Source organism: Melozone crissalis, unplaced genomic scaffold, assembly GCF_028551555.1.
Source record: "Melozone crissalis strain CALT ecotype California unplaced genomic scaffold, PUWL_Pcris_2 ptg000027l_1, whole genome shotgun sequence".
NCBI classification, from domain to species: Eukaryota; Metazoa; Chordata; class Aves; order Passeriformes; family Passerellidae; genus Melozone; species Melozone crissalis.
Window position 1 is genome coordinate 33,308,170 of NW_026535805.1, and position 27,403 is coordinate 33,335,572.

The following is a 27,403-nucleotide window of genomic DNA, read 5'->3' on the forward strand; positions in this document are numbered from 1 at the left end:
TGCAGACCCATTATTACTGGATAGTGGTAGCAAAGAGAAGTGCATTACATTTGCATACAAATACATGAGTGTATTTTAGGAAACAATTTTTGTTTCTTAAAAAAAAAAAAAAGGTATCAATTTAGAGGATGAAGCAGAGCTCTGGTTTGCAGAAGACAAACCTGGGCACATGGTGTCTTCAATCCACTGCTTCCATGTCTGTGTCCCCTGTTTGCTTCGCAGACTGCCCCTGGACAGATCTATCTGCTGGGCCATCCACACATTCTGCAGCCTTTGGTGGGCCCTGAATGGGTACTGGCATATTCCCAGGGGAGATGGGTGTGCTTTGTGTGGGGGTTGGCATGTTTTCAGGGGTTGCTGGCATGCTTTCAGTGGGCATTGGCATGTTCCCAGTGGGGACAAGCACACTCTCAGGAGGCACTGGCACACTTTCTGTGGGTGTTGGCACCCTGTCTGGAAGTGAGGGCGTGCTTTTGGTGGGCTTTGACCCGTTCTCAGTGGGCACTGTCATACTTTCAGTGGGTGCTGCTGTGTGTTCAGTGGGTGCTGGTGTGCTCGTGCTGGGCTGCTCACAGGTTTTCCCAGACTCTGAATGTGGAGTGAGAGGAGCAGGAGGTTCTGGCACCAGGATGGCATTACATGTTTGAGTGTCACAGGGCTCTGGATTGCTGCTGTTGCTTGAGAGGGACTCCTCTGCCCTGTGGGACACCCTGAAAGCTTCAGCCAGCTGCTTCAGCATCCTCTTGTCACTCTCATGCAGCTCAATGCTCTCCTGCTCAGAGGGGGAAGGCGTTGTTTTAGTATCATCTTCTTCATCATCTTCTTCTTCTTCTTCTTCTAAGATGCCATTTCCATTCACCTCTTCTGGGAACTGTGCTTGCTTTATTTTTTTGTACAATTCATTTCTCTCTTCCTGCAGAGCACGGCAGAGGTTCTCTAGTCTCTGGATTTTCAGCACAAAGCACTCATATTCCTTGGACCTCATGGCTTTCTGTAGTCAAAGACATCAGGCAAAGGTACAGGCTCAGTTTGGGTGCATACAATTCATTAGTGGAACTGGCAATTAGGAAATTATTTGAGCAGCCTTCAGAGGATGCTGCCAGGTGGCTGGCTTTCACCAGCTGCTCTTCAATAACTATGGTGTTTTGGACCGAAGATTCAAGAGGAAATTCATCCCTGTAACTACAATGTATTAAAATTCTGGATACATATTCAGATCAATTTCACTCAAATGTATTTGCAGGAGTACCTGCTGATGCTCTGGAGAAATGGAAAAGCATAGTGGATGTCCATGCAGACAAGCAACCCAAAGCCTGCTTAGACTTTTGGTTGGTGTGGGTGTGAATTTGGAAGCAAATGAGCTGCATTTTTTTTTTGTTTGTTTATCTTGCTTCTGGGCTCTGTAAGAGCAACCTGAATTGGAACATTTTCTACACCCAGTGAGGAAACAAGAGATACAGAAATCCATAAAAATAGAAATAGCAATAGCACAGAGCTACAAAGCTAACCAGAAAGATCTGGTCCCGGTTCAGCTTATGTTTGGGGTGAAACTTCAGGCAGCCTCTTATCTTCTTTGAATGAGTTATGAGTTCCAATGTGCTTATGAACTTCCTTTGCAATGCCCCTGGGACAGCACATTTAAAAGTATGGAGAGACACAGTACTTGCTTTTGACTCTTAGAGTCTGACTACACAGGAAGTTAATGAAAGGCATGATTTTAAAGTTCATTAGCTAGAACACATTAATTCCCTGGGTGGATGCTCTTATGCAGAAAGTAGCATGAAGTGAACTAATGCCAATTTGCTTGTATGGGAGAGCATTGAGAATCACCCATTTTTAGAGCACTTAAAATTCAGAGTTACATAATTCAGTTTCTCATGGATGTAGTGGATGCCTGCACAATCTAAAAGCACTACTAGCTGGGATTGTCTTTTTTCTCTAAAGACATCCAATTATCAAGGTAGCTTGAAAGAAAGACCCTTAGATTCAAGAAGAATTTTTTCACTGATTTCTGGGATTATCTCATCTCCTAATTAAAGTTTTACGTGGGGAAAAGGATGCATCTTGAGATGGGAAAGACTGCTCACCTCTTCAATCATGTCCAGTAATGCTCTGTTACAGTTCTCAAACCTGGATTTCCATGTAGCAGTATCCTTTTCTAACTTCTTCATTTTCTTTGTCATCTGTAGAATCAGGAAGAAAAGCTACATCACAACAGAAATTCCATGCTAAAGATGAAATTAGGGCAGCCCCTTTATTCAAGTCTTTGGCCCTGCTCAGAGCTCTGCTACCAGCAGCTGTAATGTCTGTGCTAAGTAATAATTTATGTTGAGGGATGGATTTCATTTGAAGTAGCTGCTATATCACTTTCAGCCTCTAGTCTGTAGTCCCAACAATAGGACCAGTTGATTAAAGCCAACTTCCAGCATACAAACTACCATGAAAACAAAAGGCAAAGAATTTGGTGGATTCTGTTTGTCTCTTTACCAGACTACAGTGCTAGACTGCTGGGAAGTTAAAGAGGGGCTCTTCTGAGTCCTCAAGGCCAGGGAAATTCCCCCTGGACGACTCACCCCTCTATACTACCTCCAGAACACACCACTAGCTAAATAGCACCACTTTTCCTGATGATTTTCTGCAGGCAGGACTCTCTGTGAAGAGTTATTAGGTGCTGCCTGGATCAGGGTGTGAGGATTTTGAGCCTTGGTGGCAGAGCAGAACATTGTTTATTACAAGTATGTACAAAACGTAGATGTGTTTGGTTTTTAACTCCCATTCATTACAGGAAATAAGAACCCCAGCTGCAAGGAGACAGTCTCTTGGATGGTTTCCACATGGTGTAAAGGGGTTGGTGGGCTTCAGCTCTGCCTACACACTCTAGTAAAAGATGTGTAGCCTATGTCAAACTCTCTGTGCCAGTGTCAGTCACCTAGAAGGTTCTGGGCACTCCCGGGAACATGGTCTGATAAATGTGGCTCCAGACTCCCCCTCTGGGATGTTTCAAGGATCTGTATCTAACCACCACATTATATTTTAAGTAAAATATTTGTTCTTCCAGGCACTTTCAGTTTTAGCTGAAATGGAGAACTTTCTACTCTCCTTTCTGCTGTTCAGCTTGCAAAGCTGAAATCCAACCTGCTGTCAGTCGTGGCTGAGTGTGTCCTAAATCTTATTTGAATGTTGATGAAATTATTCTTCAAAATGTGCAGAGATGGTCCCATCTCAGGTAGAATTATTAGAGTGAGAAATATCAAAATCTAAAAGGAAAGTATCAATTACAGAGTTCAGGCATGAGCTCCTACTCACTTTTTCCATCTCCTGTTTGAATGTGGCAAACACTTCATTGCTTTTGGCCAACGTTTTCTGAAATTCTTCAAATCTTTCAGAGTACAGAGTGATCTGTATTAACAGAGAGAAAAAAAGAACCTCACTAATTTCAGAACATCCAGGATGATGAACTTCTACTTTGGTAGAAGATAATAAAATAAATATTATGTTTGGGCATGGAAATTAGTTTCTGTTTGGAGACCATGAAAGCACAGAAACTCTTTGCAACTTTTTATCGTTGCAAACTATTATGATTCCTCCATTGCAGAAAGATGAGTAAGAATAGAAAGAGTCCGGCAAGTGATTTTAAAAAGACTTTGGAGTTATGGATGCCCTCCTCTCCTGAATGTTGCAGCTGTGGTATCCCTATACAGGGTGTCCAGAAGAAAAGTAATTCTGTAGATATAAGACTTGTGAAAACATTCCCCTTGCTTTGATCCCTGGCCCATCTCCATGGGCAAGGACTAACCTGAGCTGGTCCAAGCACTGATGCTGTGCAGGACCATTCAGTGTGATTAACTCAAGGTGAGAGCCAGCGTGAGCAGGGCTGTGCCTGAGCTCCAAGCCTTGCTTCACCATGCAGATGTCACCAAACCCCAGCTCTAACCTGGGGGTTTCAGCCCTGGCAGAGGAGGTCAATACTGCATGGCTGCCTGGCTGTTCACCGGCCCTGGGGATTTCTCTGAGCACTCTTCCAGCCGGGCTGGGACCCGGGTGCTGCCCTGGCTAGGATGCTTTGGATGTCCAAGTGAGCTGGGGGAGAGGCATCCCCACACCACGCTGCAGTCGTGGTTTCCCTTCTTCCATCTTTCCGCCTGGTGTCTCAGGCTTGGCCAGGAGCTGCACAGGCAGTGCTTGATGTGCTTCACTGCACTCCCCTGTTGGAGAGGAGTGTCACTGCTCACTTTCTGTGTTACCTGGCATGTAAACAAAGCCCACCCTTCACTTTCACACTGCTGTGAATCTGCACTGGATTCCTTCAGGATGCATCCCTGCACCACAGCTTGAGCAAGCTAAGAGGGAACCTTGTCAGCTCTGTTTTGGACTGCAGCTGTAGGCAAGGCCAGCAAAGACAGAGCAAGCCATGCCCAGCCAGCCTCTTCTGCCAGTTTCACTTCACTCTGAGGAGCAGAGCAGAATAAAATTCTCTTGCAATGTGCCAGCATTTCAGACTACCAGGATTCCATATTTTGCTGTCAGTTTATATCTGGCAGCCATGTGAAAGTTTATCTGTGGCTGTATTTTTTCATTATTACAATTTTTTGTATCTAAAATAAGCAGATGGTGTTGGAGGAACAAATGTTCTAAAGATCTGAGGTTAGTGTTTCTGTAAGATTTTCTCATTTTCGGCTTTTCCTGCACTGTTTGGTTTTTGTTGTTGTAGGTTTTTTTTGTTGGTTTTTGTTTGTTTGTTTGTTTGTTTGTCTGTTTGTTTGTTTCCTGGGGTTTTTTTTTTCCCTTTGGAAAAGAAAACCAGCTCCAGCTTGTTCCATTCCTTCTGGTGCCAGAACATCCCTAGAAATATTTAGGTCGTCAGACATTTCATCTGTCCACCCTGGCAGCTCTTAGGAAAAGTGTCACATGGTGTCACATGTGGTGGCTGAGACAGGGTGGCTGCAGAGCACTGGGAGGGTGAAGAGCAGCCTGCAGTATTCCAATGTGTGGGTGGAAGCTGGTTGCCTCTTTCTCCACACCAGCAGGGAGCTGGAAAAAGGATTATCTAGGAAATTTTCTTTAGTGTTGGCTAAATTTTCTTTAGCCAACTCACCCCTGATACTTCTGTGAAGTCACTGAGGGAAAGAAGTTTTAGAAAACGTTGCTAATATTGGGGTGGGTTTCATTCTGATTTTGACATCAAGTACAGTTATGTTATGTATCATGCTTGTTCAAGCTGGTTGTTATGTTATGGTGCCCCTTGCCACAGCCACAAATGCAGGTTTCCAGGCAGGTATAACCTGGGCTGGAAGGGCCTGGGAGGGTGAGAGGAGGGCACAGGCTGCAGCCGTTCCCCACGGAGCTGGGTGAAGATGCGAGATGTTAACCCATACAGAGCACTCCATGGCACCAGTGTCAGAGCTAGCTGACATGAAGCTTGCATGTTTGTGTTTATACAAGGCTGTAGCCAGAGCTGTGACCTAGGCACAAACAAAAACTCAGAGGGATTTGTTTTAGCAGCCCAAGTTCCACAGCCTAGGTGGGACACTGCTACCTGGTGTAGTAGTGGAATGTTGACATTTGGAAAAGATGTCACAGCTCTAAGGAGAAATGCCTGAGCTTCCCAAAGCCAGGTGATGGAGCAGAGGTGGGAGTCAGAGAACTGAGGCTCCTAGCCCAGATCTGTTTTAAGAAAGCTCACCTCAAGTCTGTCTCTGCTTTCCCTTCCAATTTTTGTGTATTGTTTAATTAGGTCAAAAACATTTCACATTTGAACAGGGCAAGCTCTGACCTCAGCTGGGTCCCTGAGGAGCACCACAGCACTAAGAATAGCTTCTGCAATTTAAACTGAATAATAAATGAATGTTTTCACAGTGGCTGGGAACAGGCTGTGAGAGATGTCACTCACTGGGAGCATGCACTTGTGCTCCAAGATCAGGGAGACGAGGATTGCCTTGTTGTATCCAGCCGGACTGTGGGAAGGGAGGGCAGAGGCAGCACTGCTCTGAGTGCAAGGCTTTAGGAAGTGGAGGCTCCTCAGCACTGCCATGGCAAGAGGGTGCTACCATGGGGGCACCCCTTTGGCCTTGTTGTGTTCTTCTTGGTTGCCATGGTTTAGTGGTTGCCCTATGCTGGCTACCAAATATTAAAGGTCTTGGCCAGCCTCTATCTTTTTATTTGGTTTCAATGCATGAAGCCAAAATAATCTGCCTAAGCATCATGCCTGGGGAGAGCATGGAGCATCCTGGGAAGCGCCACCACAGTTTGTGTGTGCCTCCTCAGCTGGTGCCAGACCCCTGTCACCATTTGGAGTGCCGGATTTGGCTGTCTCTGGCACATTGGCCATCCAGAGATCGGCTGGCATGAATATGGTGTCCCCAGCTCCTTCCAACTCAAGGAAGAAGTGGGTGTTCATCACCTCCTCTGAAGCAGAGTGATATCTCACTGTGAAGGTTATATTATGGCTTCTCCCTGTCTCACTGACCCAACATCTTCTCACAAATTTCCATGCAGGTGTTCCTCTGTTAATCTCAGAATCATAGAAAGACTTGTGTTAGAAGGGACCCCAAAGACTGGCAGGGACACCTTCCACTAGACCAGGTTGCTCAAAGTCCCATCCAACCTCTCCTAGAACACTTCCTGGGATAGGGTATAATATCTATTTATTGCTTTGTGTTGTTTGTGTCAAAGAGCTCTTTATGCTCTTTCTGTTCTGCACTTGCACAACACCTTGCATTACAGCATCTGGCCCATGAAGGAGGTCCTTTGGTGCTACCATACTGGAAATAATAAAAATTTTAAAAAATAATATTAATAATGTTATTATTATTCCTGTTAATTCAAAATGAAGGCTGGTAGGTAAGTGACAGAGCTCTCACACCTGAGCAACACACTTAACTGCATATTTCATTTCAGGAAGCAAATCAAATTTTTGTCTGCACAAGCCTGGGAGGAGCACATGTATTCTCAATGCTTTTACAGACTTGACTGGTGTTTTCTAAAAACACCTTTTCTCTTTCAAATGTTCTATTTTTTATCAATAACTCCAGCTTAATAGCTGCCTGCATAATTTTTTTCTTCTGATTGATCATAAAAGTTTAATTAAAACCACTCTGAGAAAATTGGGAGCAGGTTTGCAGACAGGACAGACTCAGTTGGAGGTCTTGGAGGTTTCATTGCAGAACCTGTCAAACTATTGTCAGCAGCAGTTTATATGATGTTCTTTGGTGTGCCACTGGCTTATCTCAGCCTCTGAAAAAACACACTAAAAACTAAACCCCTCTTAGCAGGTGTCCAGGTTATCAGTTTAACACTGAAATTTCTTGATGGCTCAAGAGGCAGCAATTAGACCATCTGCAAGGAAAAAGCTGGGACAACTTGCCTGTATGATTAACTGTGAGCAAGGGCTGGGAGGCACTTCCTGATGGAAGAGGAGATTGGCAGCTGCAAGAGGGGCTTACAGACTGACACCACCCCCCTCAAGGTTCTGCCTGGGGGGAATCTTTCTCACAGACAGGTCAAAGAATCTACATAATTGTTTCTTAAATGTAGAAAAATTTACTGACACTCTCTCTTTTTGATGTCATCTAGTGCTCTCACTCATTGATTCAAGGTCTCACTCAAAAACTCAAGGTGATTATTGCATTGCTCCCAAAGTGTAGTATATTCTGCTTATGGCTTGGTTTTACTGCCTTTTACTCCAGCTTGACTCCTGGTAATGAAGTTAAGCACTGAAATCCTAGAGACCCCTCTTTATAAGCCCTTAGCAAACAGAATTCCTGTTAAAGTTAATGAAAATGCTGCCTTTGCACCCCAGTTCAGAAAAGCATATGGGCACAGCAGCTCCAGTTTGGTAAACTTGTTTCCTGATATGTATGTACTCCAGTGCTTTGCTGTATAAGAAACCTGCCTGAAGGCTAGTTATGGTAAATAATTAAGGCACACACATAGTTCTGTGGTTGAGCACTGTAAATACTCATAAATCAGCACTTTAGAATTATTAGAGTCAGAAGGAACCTTTGAAGATCAGGTAGTCCAATCCTTCTGCCTTAGGCAGGGACACTTCCCACTGACCAGGTTACTTCAAACCCCATCCAGCCAGTCTTGAACACTTCCAGGCACAGGGCACCCACAACTTCTCTGGGCAACCTTTTCCAGTGTCCCACCAGCCCACAGCAAAGCATTTATTCCTCATATGTAAAAGAAGTCTCTCCTCTTTCACTTTAAAACTTTTACTTTTTGTCCTATCACATGCCCTGGCAAAAAAATCTCTTTCCATCTTTGTAAGCCTCTTTTATACCAAAAATTTGCAAAAAGGGCTTCTTCTCTTCTTTAGACTAAACAACCCACATGTCAGAGTGTGATTTGCAGTATGGGCATTACCTTACAGTTGGCTCGAAAATAACCTGCTTCCTTTGCAATAGTCTATGAGATGTAGAATGAGGCTAGAAGGAATACACAGAAAGTAGTTTGGATACTTTACCTGGGCTGTGCCTCATGGGTTAAAAACTGGCAAACAAAGGCACACCATGCAATCACCTCTCCTACGTCACCTGTGCCTGCAGGACAGTCTCTTGCTCCTTTAACATTTTGGCCTGGAGCTTCCATTCTGCAGCTTGGTTCAGGAGCTGTGTTTTGGGCAACAGAGAAAAAATTGTTAGGTCCCTAGATTATCAGTTGGAAAACCTCATGCTCCAGCTCCTCATGTTACTGTGATAAGGAGTGGCCTAACTTTGAGGTGAATATAGTTAGAGCAGTTAGGTAAGGCAGACTATTTAGTGTTATCCTGAGACGTGGGACAGGCTATTTGCATTCCATGGGCATATTTGAATAGGAGTTCAAAACCTACTTGGAATTAAGTGTGCAGTACAGTGGGCTATAAAAACTGTGGTATTTAACCACATCTTCACCAGACTTCTAGAGAATGGTTATGGTACTTTCTGGCGCATTCATTTCAGCACAGCTCCAGCCAAATTCCTGCTCTCCAGTGAATGGCAAACTTCCATTCGCATTAACAACCCTGAGTTAGTATGTGGGGATGGTCACAGTCAGACCTGCAGCAAAAAATCTGGGAGTTTTCAGCAGTCCAGTGCATAGCAAATGTCATACATTTACTGCTGTCTGTTATCTTTGGGCTCTGTTTGCCCTGGCAAGTGGAGAATTCCAGCTCAGGGTGATAAATGTCTCAGGTTAAGTAGGCAGCCCAGGAGGAGCTTGACTGCAATTTCTTCCCTGGCTTCTCCTGGGAAGGTGTGCTTTCCTGCTCCAAGGTGCTTGGCAAAATCACATTCTGATCTGCAGGCTGCAGATAAAACAGGTGGAGGATTGGTCAAGGCTGAACGAACCATAGGAATGAGGTTTGCAGAGACCTTTCCTGGCTACAGTTCTGAGTCAGCACTTCCAGAGTACACAGTAATATTTTAGCAATTGGTTTAATCTAAAAGCAGGAAACATTTACCAGGGTGTTAAAGAAATGTCCCTGTCGTCTACCAAACATTTATAAAGTGTTTTATTAGTCAGGCCAAATATATTTTAGAAAATGAATGCTAATGATAGCTTGAGAAATGAGACATAAAGAAGTTATTTTACCACAGGATTTTGCTCTGTTGGACTAAATTGAACTTAAATTGTACTGTAAATTGTATTTAAAACAGCACAGCTGGGCTCTAAAAATATATTGATAATTAAAAGGACTGTGTATGTCAGGGGATCTTATATTGGAAGTGGAAGGCAAGTAGAAGCACATGCCAAAAATGTATTTGATCCTCAGTAAAAACTTTTATTCTAGCCATTTTATTGGAAATAACACATGTAAACTATGCAAATAGCACCTGGTAAAAGAGCTGAGGATGAACCCTAAAATGCTGATGGTCTCCAGTTGTTTGTGGCACAGAGACTATCTGAATTAGATTTGCTGCATATATAAACATTTGTATATTGGCTCTAGAAAAATATTTCATCAATTCAGCCCTTTAATTTGGACCCACTGAATTTTTAACATCTAAAGTTTCCTAGATAAGAATGTTTTACAGCTCAATTATGAAGAAATTATGTGTTGTACTTATTTTATATCTGCCTCAATATTTATTTTGAGAATTTAATTTGATTCCATGGAGATAAATCAAGTCCTTTAATTCAGGTCTTGTTGATTAAAATTTCAAATAGGATATGCCATGGCCAGTAAAAAGAGTTCGCATGGGTTAAATGAGCATCAGTTTGTGCATTTATTTTCTCAGAAGAGAGTATGCTTTTCATGTACACAAAATTTAATAAATTTTTTTAAAGTCTGGATGAAATTTGGATTTTTAAATTTCACCTTTCTTTGATATCTAATTTTTTAGAATGTCTTTTAAAATTTATAGGGTTTGAATGATTTAATGAAATGTGCTTCAAAACTTTCAGAGCTACCCAGTCCCTAGGCCAGTCATTACTTTCAAGGACTGGACTTTTATTTGAATTGCTTCAATCTCAGCTGGGGTTACCTCCATACCCAATGTGACTGGAATAATGAAAAGGTCCCACCTCCTACACCAGGTCTTTGGCCACAGCACCACAGATGGACAGAGAAGGCAAAGAAAAGTTGCTTCTTTTGCCTCTTAATGAAATCCCTCTTTCTTATTGACCCACATAACTTCTGCAGTCAACAAAAATCCAAGAGTTAATAAACTCTTCTGTAATGGAAGCAAGCCACAGAGAGGCTTGCTCAAATTAGCACATGTTCTTATGCAGCCTGAGGTCATCTGCAAACACCAAGCTGGGAGAAAATGAATCAGAACTGATACATTTATTAATAGACTGTGAAGTGGTAACAAGGAGGCTGAAGTATTAAGAAACGAATAAATATTGCATGTGGTGTTTACAGAGCAGCACTTTAGTGAAGGGTGGTGATGCTACACTCTATTATTAGAGCTATGGTAGCTGCTGGAGGCCCAGACAGTCACAGGGGCTGGTTTAGTGAAAATTAAACTTCTCTTTTTGCTGTCAGACTCTGTAAATTCCAATTATGTCGTGCTGACCAGTTGTGGGATGGTGATAAAATAGCATCCTTAGGTCAAGCTGTCCCTTTGTGGAAACCACACATTAGGAACCACTGCTGCTTCAACAGGGAATTGCATTCTTTGGTGAATGCATAGAGTGAACTGTGCAAGCAGTGAGATGACCTCCTTCTGAGGTGCACACGCTTTGCAAGAGGGAACACCTCTCATTGTCTGAGGTAAAGAGGTTTTGCACAGGGGCAAAGATTCCCACATGGAAGAAGTGCATGGGAAGGCATCAAAGTGAGCCTTCAAAGAGTAATCAAATAGATAAAAGCATACAATAATTTTCATTTAAGAACACTTGCAAAATCGTGCAGCAAAGGTCATACACAGGGATGAGAAAATTCTATGGAGAGAAAGATTCTGAAAGCTGTTCTAACTTTGCACATTACTGAGCTGGAGAGAGTTACAGCTAAGTGAGAGAACTCCATCAAAAGCACCTTGATTTCACACATATATGTATATACATTACTCCCACAGACGCTAGCACAATGGCTGGGTGGGAGGGACTAAGAGCACATCAATAGGATGGAGGTGGGAGCCAAGTGTAAGCCAGCTCTCTGGTGCTGGGCTGCCCGTGATGCATCGTGACATGCCTAATTATGCCTTGACTCATTGCATGGCTTTTGGCCTTCATTTCTGCAGCTAAATCTACCTTGCTTGGAGGTGATGTTAGCCCCACACCACCAGCCTACCTCAGGGACAGGATTTTTAAGAATTCATTTGGACAATGGGAAAAATATTCTTTGTACACTGTGCATGCCATTATACACCCACTGCGTAAAGGTTTTGTAGCTTGTTTTCAAACCTGTTATTTCTTACACACAGCAAAGCCCAAAAGAAAATCTTCCACTCCCAATTGTAGACAGTGATGACTTTCAGTGCTTTAAAAGAAATGAAAATACCAAATCTGTGCATACCAGTTCTGGATAATACATGCAAAGAAGGTTTGGCTAAAACAGGGACAGTCACAGATGACAAGCAGCCCCAAAATTCATGTTCTGAGAGGTGCAGTATGAAAAGTCATTGACACAAGGCTGTATATGCCAGTTTTCCACAGAGCCAATGCTTGGTCTTTTATATCTCTTGTTCTGAGGTTTTTTTCCCCCCTCAGTATTTGAAATCTGGTACTCATTAGCAGAACTCCCAGTGACTTCAGTAAAGTAAGCCCATATTTGCTTTGCCATTATAAGTGATTTCTTGGACATCTGGAGATTTTTGGAGTTTAAATCTGCCAAGAATCGATGGTCATGAATGAAATTGTGGGGTTTGGCTTTATGTAGGTTTCAGAGGGAAGGAGAATAAGTCAGCTGGACTACAGATTGTAATGCAGTGATATGCAGATTTGCACCGAGAAGCCCCAGCTCATTTTCACCCTCACTCTTTAGCAGGGAGTAAAGCTGAACAGGAGTGGGTGTTCCAGCTGAGAGATAAGTTCAGAGAAAGAGGATAAATGCTCTTATGGGCTGTTTTTGGTAAGAGGTGTATGCTGTGTTTCCTTTGTGCCCTAACAACAAGTCTTAGAGCTCCATATTTTCATCTATTTTGAGTATTTTAAGATACCCATTAAAGCCATGCTTGTGCTAATATATCTGTTTCCAGATACGGGGAAGGGATAAATGTCCTCTCTATAGAAATCTCTCATGCTGCTCCTGAGTTAGCTGGAGGACTGGTGAAAACTAAGCCTTTCTTGCAGCTGATGAGAGCCTGTCACTCCCCCTGAGAGCTGCTGCCTCCACTGAGAAGAGGGACCACGTGCCTGCGTTGAACTCCGATCCTTTGTGGATGTGAGGATTGCTGTGAAAATACCAGGCAGTCTGAGAAAATTAATTTTAGTCTGATTGAGTCACAAAATGTGTCAGACTACAGATGGAGGAGTGTCCTCCTTCCATCCCAGCTGTGCCTGCAGAGGACATGTCTCTTACTTTTCCCTATCCCCCTGCTAGAGATGTCCTTGCCTCCAGAAAGGAAGGAAGAGCAGACAAAGCTGCTAGACGGATCCAGACCCTGCCTGCCTGACAGAGGCAAACCAGTATAAGGAGGGAAGCAGTGAAAGGGAGGCTTTGTAAGAGCAAGTGGCTCCTGTGGATTCCTCCAGGGCAAAAGTGGATCCATGGCAGCATGCCTGGAACCTGGAGGAATAGCAGCCTTCAGCCATTTCACTTCAATCGCATGTTCTTGGTCTCCTCTCTGATGGTTTAGCTCTAAAACTGTAAATGACAAAGAAAGCAGCCTTTCAGAGGCTGTTCCTTTGCATTGAGCACTGATGGTAGCTATAAAAACTTCTCTGCTACTGTACCCCAGATTGGACCTGAATATATTCATGAAATAGCATGCAGGGCTTGTTTTGGCCTAAAGCTAGATGAAAGACAGACAAATTAGAAGGATAGGCACATACATATTCCTTCTCTTTCTGGTGTCGCTCCTCGGCTTCCTTCATCATTTCCTGAGACTGTTCCAACTTGGCATCCACCAGTTTTTGTTGAAGTTCTCTGTGCTTAAATATTTTGTCAAGGTGCTGTAAAAAAAAAAAAAAATCTGCTGAATGTGCAGGTTTAATTATCTACACAGACCTTCATGCTTGTACATGTACAGCTATTTACTGGAACACTTAAAAGACAAAATCATTGCAAAACAAGAAGACACTCCTATTGCAATTACTGAAGCGTTACAGCTGTGATAAGAATAAACTGTGTCAGAATTAACATGGGAAGGGAAGCTGGTGTACATTATCAATTTTGATTTATTATATGAAAAAAAAGAAAGCCTTAGCATCTTTGCCAGTTCTATGATCTACATATGCAGTGATCAGTCCAATCTAGTATGATTGAAGATCAAATAATTGCTCACCAATAATAACAGTGCTGAGGACACACTTTTTTTAGCTGTTAAATGGCCACAGTGTGGATGATGGTGTAGACACCTTGCACCTGCAGTACTGGGAGCACATGCACAGCCCATGACAGCCTCTGAGTAAATACAAGCCCAGCACATCCCCTTTGGTCTGGACACACCTGCGCAATGGAGGGCCTGGGTGACAGGACATGAGTGGGGATCTGAGACCAAACAAACCAGAGGCCTCCTCCAGCCTGTAAATTGTCTGCCTCCATGGTGACTTTCAGGAGATAAATGTTGCTGATAGCCTTCTTCACTCTTCATTCACTTAGATAAAATTCATAGGAGCAATTATTCTGTGTGTGTCCCTCTGGTTTACATTTTCTTCTCATAGACACCACAAGAGAGGAGTGTACATTTCCTTCATTCAGTATAGAAATTCATACATGATTCAACAGATTTGGAAAAGCAGGTATTGTATCAGTCATTCCAGATTGTAAAGATAGATAACTTATGTTTTATTCAGTATGATAATGTTGTCTGATTGCACTGAGGCTCACAGTAAATGTATTTAGAAACTATAAAAAGACCCATTGTGATATTTGTTGATGTTTGTCATAAAATAAAAAAAAAAGATAGTTTGGGATTTTACTGGAGGATTTTTTTCTGATGTCAAAATTAAAAAAAAAAAAACAATCTATTTAAATTCAAAGGGTCTCCTTTATCTGTCATCCTAATTTTCTGCTTTTGGGAAAGGGTCAAATAGTTTACATCAGAGCCCTTCTCAGCAACCTGCTTCTGGAGGGAACAAAATATATTTGTTGTCCCCTGAAGAACAGGCTGCTAAAGGAAAGGGAGCTGGGGTGTACCCAGAGAGAGCTTAGTGGGAAGGAGGAAAGGGATGCTGGGGGAGGTCCCCGGGGGTCTGGGGGAGCTGTGACGGGGCTGGGCAGCTCAGCAGACACCTGGCACCCCTGGCTGCTCGGGTGCCTCAGCCCTCTCCCTCACAGCAAGGCAGCCGCGGCTCCACGGGCGGGCGCTGTCCCACGCAGCCCCACACCGCAGAGGCCTTGCTGCAGGCCCGGCGCTGCTCGGAGGGCAAAGCACGGTGGGGCCACCCCGTGAGACAGCCGAACGACGGCCAGGCTGCGGGCAGTGCTTCCTGGTCCCCCGGGACAGCCGGATAGCGTGCTGCCATCCCCGGCAGCGGCCGGGGCACCGCTCACCTCTTCCCGCAGCTCGTACTGGTCTATGATGCTCTTCAGCTTCTCGGCCAGCTCCGTGTTCTCCTGGCAGAGCTTCATGTTCCTCTCACTCTGCTGCTCGATCTGAGCCTGGATTTCACTCAGGGTGCCCTGGAAGTGATTAGTTATTTCTTTCCTCTTCTCATCTTCCTCCCGTGCCCGCTGGATTGTTTCCTCCTGTTGTTAAATGGGAGGGAACACAGTAAGTGAGAGGCATAATAAGCAGTTCCCAAAAAATACTGTTTCAGAGTAGCATAAGGCTTCCCTTTGAAGGATTATACGTGTTTGCATTCCTCTTTGGAGATTTTCTTGCTTTCATCTGCTCCAGCATTAGGCAAGATTCTAAATTTACAGAGCCAATTACACAGCGGCCTTGAAAAAATTAGGGAAGTAAGAATTTGCATTTATAAAGATGGATGTAGAGCAGAGCTTCAGGTCAAAGCAAGCCTGAAGGAGAGGACATACATGCATGTCTTGATTCATGATACTGCATCACACCTTCTTCTTTGGAAAAAGATATTTAGTGGAAACAGTCAAAAGCTTTTTTATCAAAATTGTCTTTGACTGAATTAAAAAATCACCTTTTACAATGCCTCAATTTAACAAGGAATCTTCATATCAAAGTCATGGCCTTTGGGATTTAAATTTTTAAGAGAAATCCATCACTTGCTGAGGAATCCCTTCCAGTCCCCTTCCAATTTTCCTTCCCTAATTTTTTAACTGACATAAATATTTGCACTAATTTACTAGCTAGTGAATTCAAGGAAAGCTTTTAAGTTGTTTCCTACGGAATTAAAGCAGACATTCAGATTTAATTTGTTTCCCTATTATTGAACTTCTGTTTTAGATTTGTTTATATAAAAGGCAATGCAGAAAGGATCTGGATTCATTGCTTTGCATCCAGTAATACCGACTATTTTTATTCCTTCCTCATTTTCTTCCAGGGCAGTCTGCCCTTCTGGGGAAGGTAATCCTGATATAGAATTGCTAGACCATATCTGCTGTAGTTACAAATCAGGCCAGGACCACGCTAAAAACTCACTCCACAGAATGCAAATGCCATACTCTAATAAGGTTTCAACTATCATAGTAATTTGCATAAAAATCTCTGGTAACACTGCATATGGATATTTTCTATAAAAATATTTGAATAAAGCCTTGGCTGACTCTAATAAGGTATAATTTGTATCATGAATGTGACATAGCAGGCGTTGATTTGGGCCCTGCTCATAAAGTAAGGTGAATACCAAATGACCCAATTTCTGCTTAGCATGCACAGCACGAGCCTGATCTAGGACAGCTGCTGTTCAAGGTAGGGCATGTTTGTCCTTTTGCTGTCCAGGGAGCAATAGGGATGCCAACACCTTGGATGATGGGAGGAAAGCAATGGAGCCATTAATGATACCCTAGTGCACGGAGCCCTGCTGTGCTCTGCAGTTCACACAAGAACCTGTGTGTGTATTCATAAATAGTAATACAAAGTGTGGACCCAGAAGGACTCTCTCTGCTAATAGGAAGGAAAAATTTCAAGTGGAACTGGGCAAATGACCTGGGGGTTGGATCTTGGTTCAGTACCTGGCTTGGAAATGAAACATACAGTAAATTTGCATCAAGATGAAAGAGAAGCTCTCCAATTTTTTTTCTCTCAGTTGGTGAGAATTATTTTGAAACATTTTGCTTAACCAGCAATAGAGCTGTTTGTGGGTATTTTTTGTTTAAATCCTTTTAGCAGAAGAATGACCTTCCAAAGCAGAGTTAAAAATGCCGCTCAAAAGATGTTTTAGATCTATTGATTTAGCATTCCCAAAAGGAAACATCTAATTTTCTTTTGAAAGGGCATGTTTACAAACAATGTCAACCTTTTTATTTTTATTTGAAACTTTTTCCAAATTTGACTTGAATTCCTAGGTAGTTTTAATTAAGTTAGAATTCCATTTTATCTCCAATAAACTGTTTAAAAAACTCCTCATGCCTCTTAGTTCTCCATTACATAGGTGCAGCCCTGAGTAGGCAGAAGAGTGCAGGTGCTTCACTTCCAGAAGTCAGAGTGAGAAATTGAACTTGCATGTCTGAAGTTGTCTCTCTGTGGCTTCAAAACATCCTTCCTCAAAAACATTTTATTGTTCTAATGCAGGTAGCCTTATAACATGTCACTGCTGTGATTTAAAGCTCTCCAGAGTAATAAGTCCATATGAATATAAACCAAAAAAGGTGGATTGTGCATATGTCACACCAAACAGTTCTGTTACGAGGTGAAACGAGACATCCTGAGACTACCAATCATGCAAATGTAAAAACCCCAACCCTCTGCATATGTGTTACTCAGAAGATCTTACTTCCTGCTCTTCTGAGGTAGAAAAATGATACAATACAAAGCACAGAGACAATACAAAGATTCATGGTTAAAGACACTGAGCCAGCAAGCATTTATTTGCAGGATGCAGGATTTCTCTGTATCTGTTCTGCTTTGGAGAAAAATATACTTGAGAAGGATATTTGCTTGGGGATGGGGGCTGGTGTGTGTCCTGGGGAGCTCCTCAGAGGCCCTCATTTGTTAAATCCTTGAGATCCCAGTCACAGATTAAAGGGAACTGGCTGAGCAGAAGGACAACAGCGTGGCTACAGCACTGAGCAGAGACCAGCCAGAAACTCTTGTTCTCTTTTCTCTGCCCTTTCTGAACCTTTGCACTCCCTGTTTACCCTTTCAAACATATGTTCTTGTCCTAGTGCCATACTGCTTTTGCTCTCATGTTTTGCTGCCAAGAATGTAAGAATGTAAAACCTTGTTAAAATTAAGGCAGGATATTTTGCAGTTTGGGATTTAGCACAGGAATGTGAGATCATTTGTGAACAGAAGAGTGTGATTGATACTGGAGTTGTTCTCGTGCCTCTCTGGGGCACTATTGGTCTGCTGAAGCCGTATCAGCCAAGATGATATGAGTGAGGAATCCTTTTTTCAATGAACCGTGCTCTTCATTCCCAGGCACCACGGTCTGAGCCAGTTTGGAGCTGAGCCCATAGCTAAAGCTGTTGACTTTTGTGACATTTGTATGAAAGTCATTGCTTAATGCCTGGTGGCAGGGAGGACGAGGGACCTGAGATGTTCATGTCACTACAAGATGCTAAGTAGCTACCAAACTGTCAGATAATTGGCAGAACATGAACTCCATGCAGAGAAATGAGTTGCTGTTGCTCTCAGCAGAGCTGCTCTTTATTGCAGTGGGAACACATTCTGCTATTTCACAAACCTTTATTCTGCTTTTCTTGGAGGGAGAATTAAACATCTGTGTAACTGCAAGGAAATAATCAGAGTAGCTGGACTATATGTAAGTGAGAATTTGAGGCTGGTATCCAATACTAAGCAGAAATTTTCCTTCTCTGATCTGCCCTGTGGATTTTCAATGCAGCTCTGCATTGAATACATATTCATCACCACTTGGCTGCACGGATGTGCAGTTAATGGGAATTCCACACACCAGATGAGTGAAGATGACATTTACATGACATGATGTGCATATAATGTACCACATGGTAAGTCAGAGGGGGTTTCTGATCAGGGCAGGTCAGCTTTCTCCTTTGCTATTGAAATGACACAGCCTCCTAGCTTCTATTTTTCACGTTTTGAAACATAATCAAATTGCTAATCCCAAGCACTAAAAAATTATGAATCTCTGTCCTGCCAAAACCAAAATAAAAATATTTAAGCATAAGATTTTAAAAATACAATTTGATAGATTTTCTGGTTTTGAGCCCTCTCATTACAGTCATGAGTGAAAGAAAATTGCACTCATTTAAATAAATAGAACATGAGTTTCTGGACATTCACAGATATCTAGGAGCTAAAGCATAATGGCAAATATTCCAAGAACTATGCTAAAATTCTTACAGAGACAAAACTGGATAAAGATAACAAATGTTTTTGTTTATTACTTTACTTCTTATGCATTCTACAAGTGTATTTTGTCTTACTGTCTTATTTAATTTGGGGTTTTTTTCTATGCTGATAGCATGGGAACCTGAGGAAAGATAGTATTCTGGGTTTCTTAAAAGGTCTCAAAATTCTTAGAAAGAAGTGATGAAAATACAAACACTTCTTCCTAATACCAGATCACCTCAGGCATATTCCCTGGCTCACCTGGCAAAGATACACCATAAAAATAAGAAATGAGCCTGAAATTGATAGCTTTATTTAGAGAACCTAGTCACAAAGTAAAGCAGTCCAACAGGTAAAAAAATGTTGAAAAGAGACTTTCCTAATTGTAAAGATGAAATGTGCAAAGAAGTATTTGTATACAAAGAAAATGGAAAAATCATGCTTTCTAGTAGGAAGATTAATAAGCATAAAGTAGCTGTGAAACTGTATGAGGAATTCAACAAAATTTGTTCCAAATATGTTTTCCAAATAGAATTAGTTTTTCTAGATGCCCCAGTCTTCACTGATTTGTTCCACTGATAACGATTTGCTTAGGAACATCAGTTAAGGCAATGCAAAACACTGTACACTGTATCCTTAGTTCACTTTAAAACTGGCTTGTATTTCTTTTGAAAGATTTTACCCACAGGTGGCCTGGTAAATCACTGTGGATCAATATTGAGGAATGGCTCAGGTCTAATACAAATGACAGGCACAAATTTAATTTTCACTAGCAGTTCTTTGCGACTATAACTGAGGACAGAGAGATTTGCTTCTAGCTTCCCTATGTGTTAAACTGCTTTTATCCTTCTACTAGGGCACACACTAGTTTGAGTGTATGAGTGACTATTCCCTCTCCCAGTTGTACTCTTACCAGCACACAATGAAAGTCAGAGCAAGACCCTGAAGGCCAACTCCTGAGCCAGTGGAAACGAATGAAAATGCATTACCAGTAACAGAGGTTGTATCAGGTGGAATTCTTGCTGCTGACAACTCCTATGTGTAATTCTATACATAACTGTATTCCCATAAAGAAAGAGCTTGAATAGATCAAAGCAGAGGCTTTTTGTGTACTAATACCAACACTATCACTAACATGCACTCAGAAAAAAAAGTTTAATCACAACAGAAATATTCTTCTTGAACATACTTTTTTTTTCAAGGAGCATAATCATATTATAAATTTCACATTTAAATGGCGTGATGCACCAAGCAATTGGCAGACATGGTGTATGGATCCCAGCATTTTGACATCCCTAAAAATTTTCTCTTTTAACTGATTCTGGTAATCCAAATAACTTCCACAAATAATGTTGGCATTCTTCCTGTCTTGATGTTTTGTGTCTTTAGACAAATGTCCTGAATGACTGATCCTCACAAATCACTTGAGAAAGTCCAAGTGCTTGAATTACATGAAAACACCCACCAGCCTCCTGTGAGTCCACTGGAGCAAAGCTGGTGTTCCTGTGGTTTTGTCCATGCAGGTGCATTTGCATTTGCACTCTGAGGGACATGGTCTGTTAGTCCCACTGCTCTTCTCTGCACTGTGCTCCCTAATAATGCAAGGAGGGCTTAGAGCTAGTGTGGGCAAACCCAGTGTCCAAAAGTGCTGGGATATTTCCAAATGAGAAACAAAGGGATCTTGGTGTAAATGGACCTCAAGATCAGAGTGTATATATAATTATTATATATTGCATGTGCAGATGCAAAAGTGCCTTTGATTTGGTACTAGAGGGAGATGGCAAGGTGTCACCATCATCTTTCCCTCCCTGCTGGGTACTGTGCTCAGGCTCCCGCTCACCTTGAGGTTCTTGTTGTGCCTCTGGAGCTCCCGGCACAGGCTCTCCAGCTTGCTGCGGGCGAGGATGGCTCGGCTGTGCTCACTCTGCAGCTGGTCCTTCTCCTTGGTGATCTGGGCCTGCCTCTTCTGTAGATACTTCAGCTTCTTCTGCTCAGCACGATGTTCTTCAAGCTGGGCAAAATGGGGATTAAAACAGGGAAACATTGATTAAAATGAAACAAGTGGGATGGAAAAGAAAATAGGCTCTTTTGTTCTGGGGAAAGTCTTCAAATTTTTTTGACCTCTTAGGAAATCTTTTGTATTTACCAGCACTAATATGATAGGAGAGAAGAACATGGAGATTCCCAAATCTGCCTGCAGCGACAGTCCCAAGTGCGCTGTACTGTGGTTGGGTGAACATAATTTTTACCCATTTTAGCTCTTCCTTCTTTGGTTTGAATTTCTTTGAAGGACATCTGTGATTTTTTTTTTTTTTGTTTCAACATTTGGAACTAGAGCAGTCAGTAGCGCTTTGTGTGGTGAGATTTCTCCAGATCATGAGGTGATACAGTGGTTGCTAATTCTATTTTATTTTTCAGTTTCCTGAAAAAGAAGCAGTTTCCTAAATATCCAGGAACCTGCTGGACAAAACAACACAAGAATGTTGTTCATGTGGGGGCTTTGTTGCTGATGGAGGAGAATTCTCTTCAGAGAAGAATTTCCCAAAATGACATGTGGCACCTCCTCTTGCCAGGCTCCTCTGGCTCACAGGACCATGTGAGAGTGTCTGTCAGTTGTGTTTCTGAAGGTCCTGCCATCACTGGGGGTGGGTCATGGCGCAAATCTCTTTTGGGCTCTTTGTCTCCGTATAATTCCTGGAGGAAACAGGGACAGTCCCTGCTGTTCCCTTGGGAGCCTGCTGTTCTGTGGGTGCGTGACTCCTGCCTTCCCTGGAAGGCTGGTAGGGAGCAGGGTGGATTTGGAGGGGGCAAAGAGGACTAGCAACATAACTGCTAATAGTAACCCCTGCACAGTCTGGTTATTTCTTTTGATGCATGTCCATCTCTGGATGTTTGGAAAAAAATTACTGTACTGTAAATTAACACCCTAACAGTGAGGTCAAAGAAGTCTTTCACCTCTGAAGCTTTTAATGATTTCATCTCCTGTTCCAACACACAATAACCCTCCTCACTGTATCACAGATGTGCATACATTGCAAGGTATTTCTGAAATCCAGATGTTTTCTGATTGAAAAACAGTAGCACATGAGCTTAAACATATGAACCTTAATAATAACAGTTGCTGTTAGGACTGCATTATCTAATAATATGGTATCACTTGTACTAAGTAACCCCAGTATGACTGGGAAAGTCTGTGAGCACTGGGGAATGATGTGCAGCTCAAACAAGACAGTCAACAGCATCATATTTTACAGTTTCATCTGTTTTCTGTAGATGTTCAGTAATTTATGCTTACAGTAGAGACCTCTATGTATTAATAATCAAATCACAGCTAATTGTACCACAAAACAATGCTCTCACCAGCTTGGAGTATATTTACAGTTTATGTCCAACTTTTAACTATTTTTGCTCCTGTAGATCACAATACAGGCTTTCTTTTGCATCTAGTCAAGCTGCACTAGCTGAAATAATTTTTCTAGTATTGTAGGAAAAGAAATTTATTTTCTGTAATTAAGGCTGAGATTTTTTCCTTCATAAGTTTGTTTTTGTCCCCTTCCCTTTGTGGAGGGATAGAATGTAAGAAAATAAAGATAGTGCAGAAGGTAGTCTCACACCTGAGCAGTGGCAGCTGCACTAATCACCAAAGATTAGGAGCAGGCCTGCCCTTAACAGGCCACAGCTGTGTCCAATAAGAAAAAGAGTGCTACAAAAGAGTGGGTTAGCTGGGTGAGAAGGGAGCTGCAGTTTGTTGGTTGTGCTGTGAAGAAGAAGGAGTCAGTGCTGTGAGGAGTTGACCATGAGCAATCACTGACAAGGTATGGAACTTTTGCAATAAGATGACAACATCCCCTTTCTGCTGAAAAACATAAAAAGCATTCTTTTTACTTCACATTTTGTATGCACAGTCTCTGCTCAGTGGATAGTGATTTATCCAAATTTCATGATTCACTCAAACTGTGCTTGAGGTAGGGGCCTCAGAATAAAGTTGGTATTAATCTTGATATGAGAAGTCTTCCGTGTATTTTTTTTTGCCTTTTTCCCCCCATTAATATTACTTGCACTAGAAGCTTATATCTCCAAGTTCTCAGGAATATCTAAGACATGATGTTACTTTTCCAATGAAAAAGGCAATTCACTGGTAAATAGGAATGCCAAAATGGTCCCCAAAGTTAAGTTTTTATGAATAATTAATGAAATAGAAGTTAAATTAACTGCAAATAGAAGTAATTTTTACTTTTGAAAGCTGTCCTAGAGAAACAGTCAATTTAGGAAAGAAAAGTTTTATCTTGATCCCACTGCAGACAATGTTGGAGCTTGTATTTATTTTTTAGCACATTGTTCTTGCACCCAGCACTTGTGAGACTCGCAGGACCTCTGAAAAGAATCCAGTTATAAACAATTCTGTGACAGCTGTTTGTAAGCTAAAGTTGTTGTAAACCACAGTCTGCTTTGCTGACCCAACACACAGGATTTAGTGAATGAAATGTTCTTTGTTGGCGAGTAGAGGCAGAGCTTGTGCCCAAATGCCTGTCCTGCTTCTCCATCCCCTCTGGCATGGCTTCTACCTTCTCCAGCCCGTGCTCCAGCCTGCAGTGTGCCCTCAGTTGTACAGACTGTGCCAGGGCATGGGCTGGTAGGGACATAACATTGCTGGGTGGCCTCTCCAGCTACAGCCAGTCTCAACACTACGTGGAGTGAGGGAAGCACTGCCAAGCACCCAGCTCCGTCTATCACATGGCTACACCTTCCCCTGAGCTGTGCTGCAACAAGTGCTTGTGTCACCACACGGCTCACCAGACCAGGGAGCTGATCTGGCTGGAAAACAGCTCAGCAAAAGCAAGACATGATCCCAAGTGTGTGATGGGGATGGACAAGAGGGAGCAGGGAGAGCCGTCACAGCTACAGCCAGCTGCTGACAAGCCATTAATCACCACATGCCCCTCAGCCACTTCAAGGGAGCAGGGTGAGCCTGTCTCCAACAAGGTTTTTGTTGTATTTAAGGAATGATTTATTTCAGTGACATTGCACAGTATGTCAGAAACAAGTGTTCAGTACTTTTGTTTTAGCACCTTTCTCCTGAATGGGCTACTGGCAATCCAGCCCCTGTTTTATACAGTGCTGCAATGCCATTTCAATGCAGTGGAGAGTACTTTGTAGAGGAAGAAGACCTATTTCAGTTAATCTGAGAGCATGCAGTCCCTTTAAGCATGAGATAGGCTATAAACAGCCTGAACCCAATTTATGAAATCAGGGGATTTTACATGAAAAATGGAAAGCTAAATTTCACTTCACGTTATTATGAGACATGGACACATCTGTGCATAAAACCAATTAAAAAGTCAATGTTCTACTTCACACATTTTTCAGCACTCCACAAAGTATAAAATGCTGCAGCCTTGTCATTTGTAAGATTTCCACAGCTTATGGTCATGCAGTCCTTTGACTACAAAGGAAAATATCCCTTCATCTGAAAATAACCCATCTTAAGCGTGGAAAGAACAGTCAGGTAGGTGGCATTGTTACAGGAGTGACATTATGGTGGCAGGGGCTTTGACTCTTCATTTCATTGTGCTGTGGCTTCTCTTACAATTAGTCTCAGTTGTCTATTATCTGCTTCCTAATACAGGAAGCTTTATTCTAAATCCTGTATTATTTTCATTTGGATGAAATCACCAATGCATAATTTAAAGCAATACCTGGGACAGAAACATGCAAAACTCCTTGCAGGAGGTGAAGGCAGGAGCCTAGACACCAGTCTCCAGTGTGGGTCAGTTTGGTAGATTTGCTTCTAAGTACAAATATTCTGCGTCATCAACTTTCTGTCCCAAATCTTGTTTTCCTCACTTTTTACTTTTCTTCTCTTTTTTTACCCATAATTATCTGACTATGACAGCTGTATTGGGACTCACTTATGAGTACAGACACTGCTGGTATGTGAGGTTTGACCATGCTGCATGTCATGTATTTTTTATACCTTCTTGTGTAGGCAGATTGTACAGAAAAGAGCCAACACTGTACTCACCAGCTCAGCGTACTTCTTAAACAACAGGTCCAGCTTCTCTTCTGGAGTACTCAGCTTATTCAAACTTTGCATCAGTAGGGTGGCTTCTTTTCCTTAGAAAAAGAGGAAGCAGAGATTTGATGCTATATAGTTTGTAGTTGATGTCCTGTTATGAAATTGGCTGTTTGAAATTGGTTGGGCCTGTAAGAACACAGGCTGAAATGAGGCATTTTGGAAGGAAAGGAACAATTTTTGCTGTAAATTTCTGAGTTTTTCTTTGCCCCATGAGAACAAACATGCTAGGAATTTCCTCCATTTCACACCTCAGTAATGGGCTTTTTTCTAACAAAAACATTGTCTGTGAGATGCTTTTGTCCTGTGTAATCCGATTTCCATTCAATGTCTTTGCAAGATGATTAGGTCAGACAAGTGGTACATTTGACTGGAATAGGACAGAAAGGGCCTGGACCCCAAAGGCTCAGGAACAGCTCTCTTTGTAAGTGAAAATGGATCAAGTCTGGTGTATTCAGCTCCTTTGCTGATAGACCCACACAAGACATCAAGAATATTAAGTCAGATATAGAGACTATGTTGTGGAAGTAAACAATCAGAGGGTGGTAGGTGCTGCCAGCCAGGTCTGGGCTATGTGATACTTGTGTAAATCACTTCACTGACTTGGTGGAGAAAGTTTGTATTCCAGAGGGAGTCTAATAACTCCCTGGGCGTGCAAAGCCAAATCACTGCACAGCCATTCAGGTATTGCTGCTCCTCTGACACTTCTTGGTTTTCATTTCAGCCCCAGGTATGAGCTGGGACTTGAACACTGCTGTCCATGAAATACAAAGTGTCTCTGACATCCCTGGAGATAAGCCTGTGGTCCCAGGGGCTTGGACATGCTTTTCCAAATGCTCTTCCTTCCTGAGACTGTTAGACAAAATCTGCTTTGGGCTGGACATTTTCTACATTTTCAGTTCTAGTGCAGGCTGGGAGTACAGGTCTCTGGAGAAAATCCTTTATTTCACACTAAATTCTCTCTACAGCATCAGCATAAATAAGCGGAGCTAAAATCAAATCCTGGTGTGAACTGTCACAAGGGCAGATGGAGCACTGTATGTTGGTAGGGTTTTCACTGAGCTTGATGAAGTACCAGTAACAGCACCAAAGCCAAGGCAGTAGAAAGAGGAATTTTCTTCTGGACATTCAAAGAATTTGAGGGAAAAAATCCATGCTGTGCTCTATGATTAGTCCCTTGTCTGTGAGAATGTCTATGGTGATTAATTTACAGGCTTAGTCTGCATTTGGGTTTGGGCTCTCATGCAAAGGAGAGGCTCGAAGATTGGCTGGAATTAAATGTAGGAAGGGAAATAATTTACATCTATATTAGATTAAAATGTAACTACATTGCTCTCTAGTGGCTGCCCAGCAGAAAGTACATGTATTCAAAAACTTGCTAAGACTTCTTTCTAGCTCAGCTGTCAGCTCTGCCAGGGCTGAGGTGTTAGAGAACAAATGTATTGGCTTATTTCATCTATATTATATGATTAGTCAAGGGGTTTCCTAAATGAAAAACAACCTGGGCATGACAGTAAATTTATTCTGCAGGTCCCCATGCCACACAGTAGTACCATTATTACTGTTGTGACCAGTGGGTAGTCATATCTGAGCAGACAAGAGAAGAAAACATTCACTGAGGTACAGATGAGAGGCTAGGTTTTCCTTCATCTAAGTGACTTTGTGCAATGTGTCATTGGACTGACAGCTCTGGCTAACCAATGTGGGTGGCCCAGTAGTACATCAGTGTTGTGTGGTACTTTTTTTTTTTAAGAACTAATGTCTGATATAGCCTACGTGTTGGGTAGTGCCAAACATTATTATCAGTTATAGAAAAGTTGTAATGGTCACTGTAATTTTCAGTGGTAACTGGAGGCCCCTATCATCCATACCAGAAACTTAACATGGTAAAGAGCAAGGACCAGGGAGTTCTCACTTGTGTTTGCAGAAGGGCTGTGTGAGTATGTAAATACTTACCTAGTCCCTTCAGGATTTTCTTCTCCAGCTTCTGCTCCTTGTTGCCGCTGGGCTCCTTTGCTTTGGAGGCATCTCCAGGAGCCAGCTTCTCTTTCTCACTCTCTTCATTTCCATCTTCATACTCTGCATCCTCCAAGCTGCCTGGCTCTCCCTTCTCAGGCCTGTCTGTTCCTGCAGCAGTGCTTTCCTTCTCCATCAGGCTGGTGGCAGATCCGTAGGTTTTGATGATGTCCTCCAGCTGCCGGCTCAGCTCCTCTGAGATGTCACACGTGGCTGCTTGGGGCCAGCTGCCTGGCTGCTCCATGGGGGCTGGAGCAGGGGATGGCAGGCCAGGGGCAGCTCTGTCCCCACTCTGCCCCTGGATGTCCTGCCCAGGTGAGGCGGAAGACTGGTCACTCTCCAT

General features: G+C 42.5%; 1 protein-coding gene across 1 annotated transcript; it reads right to left on the bottom strand.

Moving 5' to 3' along the window:
* Positions 1–85: 85 nt before the first annotated feature.
* Positions 86–27,403, bottom strand: TXLNB (taxilin beta). Its single transcript, XM_054279948.1, has 9 exons — positions 27,001–27,403; positions 24,994–25,085; positions 20,812–20,982; positions 15,080–15,274; positions 13,417–13,536; positions 8,535–8,609; positions 3,307–3,399; positions 2,088–2,183; positions 86–991 (listed from the first exon to the last, which is right to left on the bottom strand). Exons 1-9 carry the CDS (start codon positions 27,401–27,403, stop codon positions 179–181), a joined length of 2,058 nt encoding a protein of 685 aa, XP_054135923.1. The 3' UTR covers positions 86–178.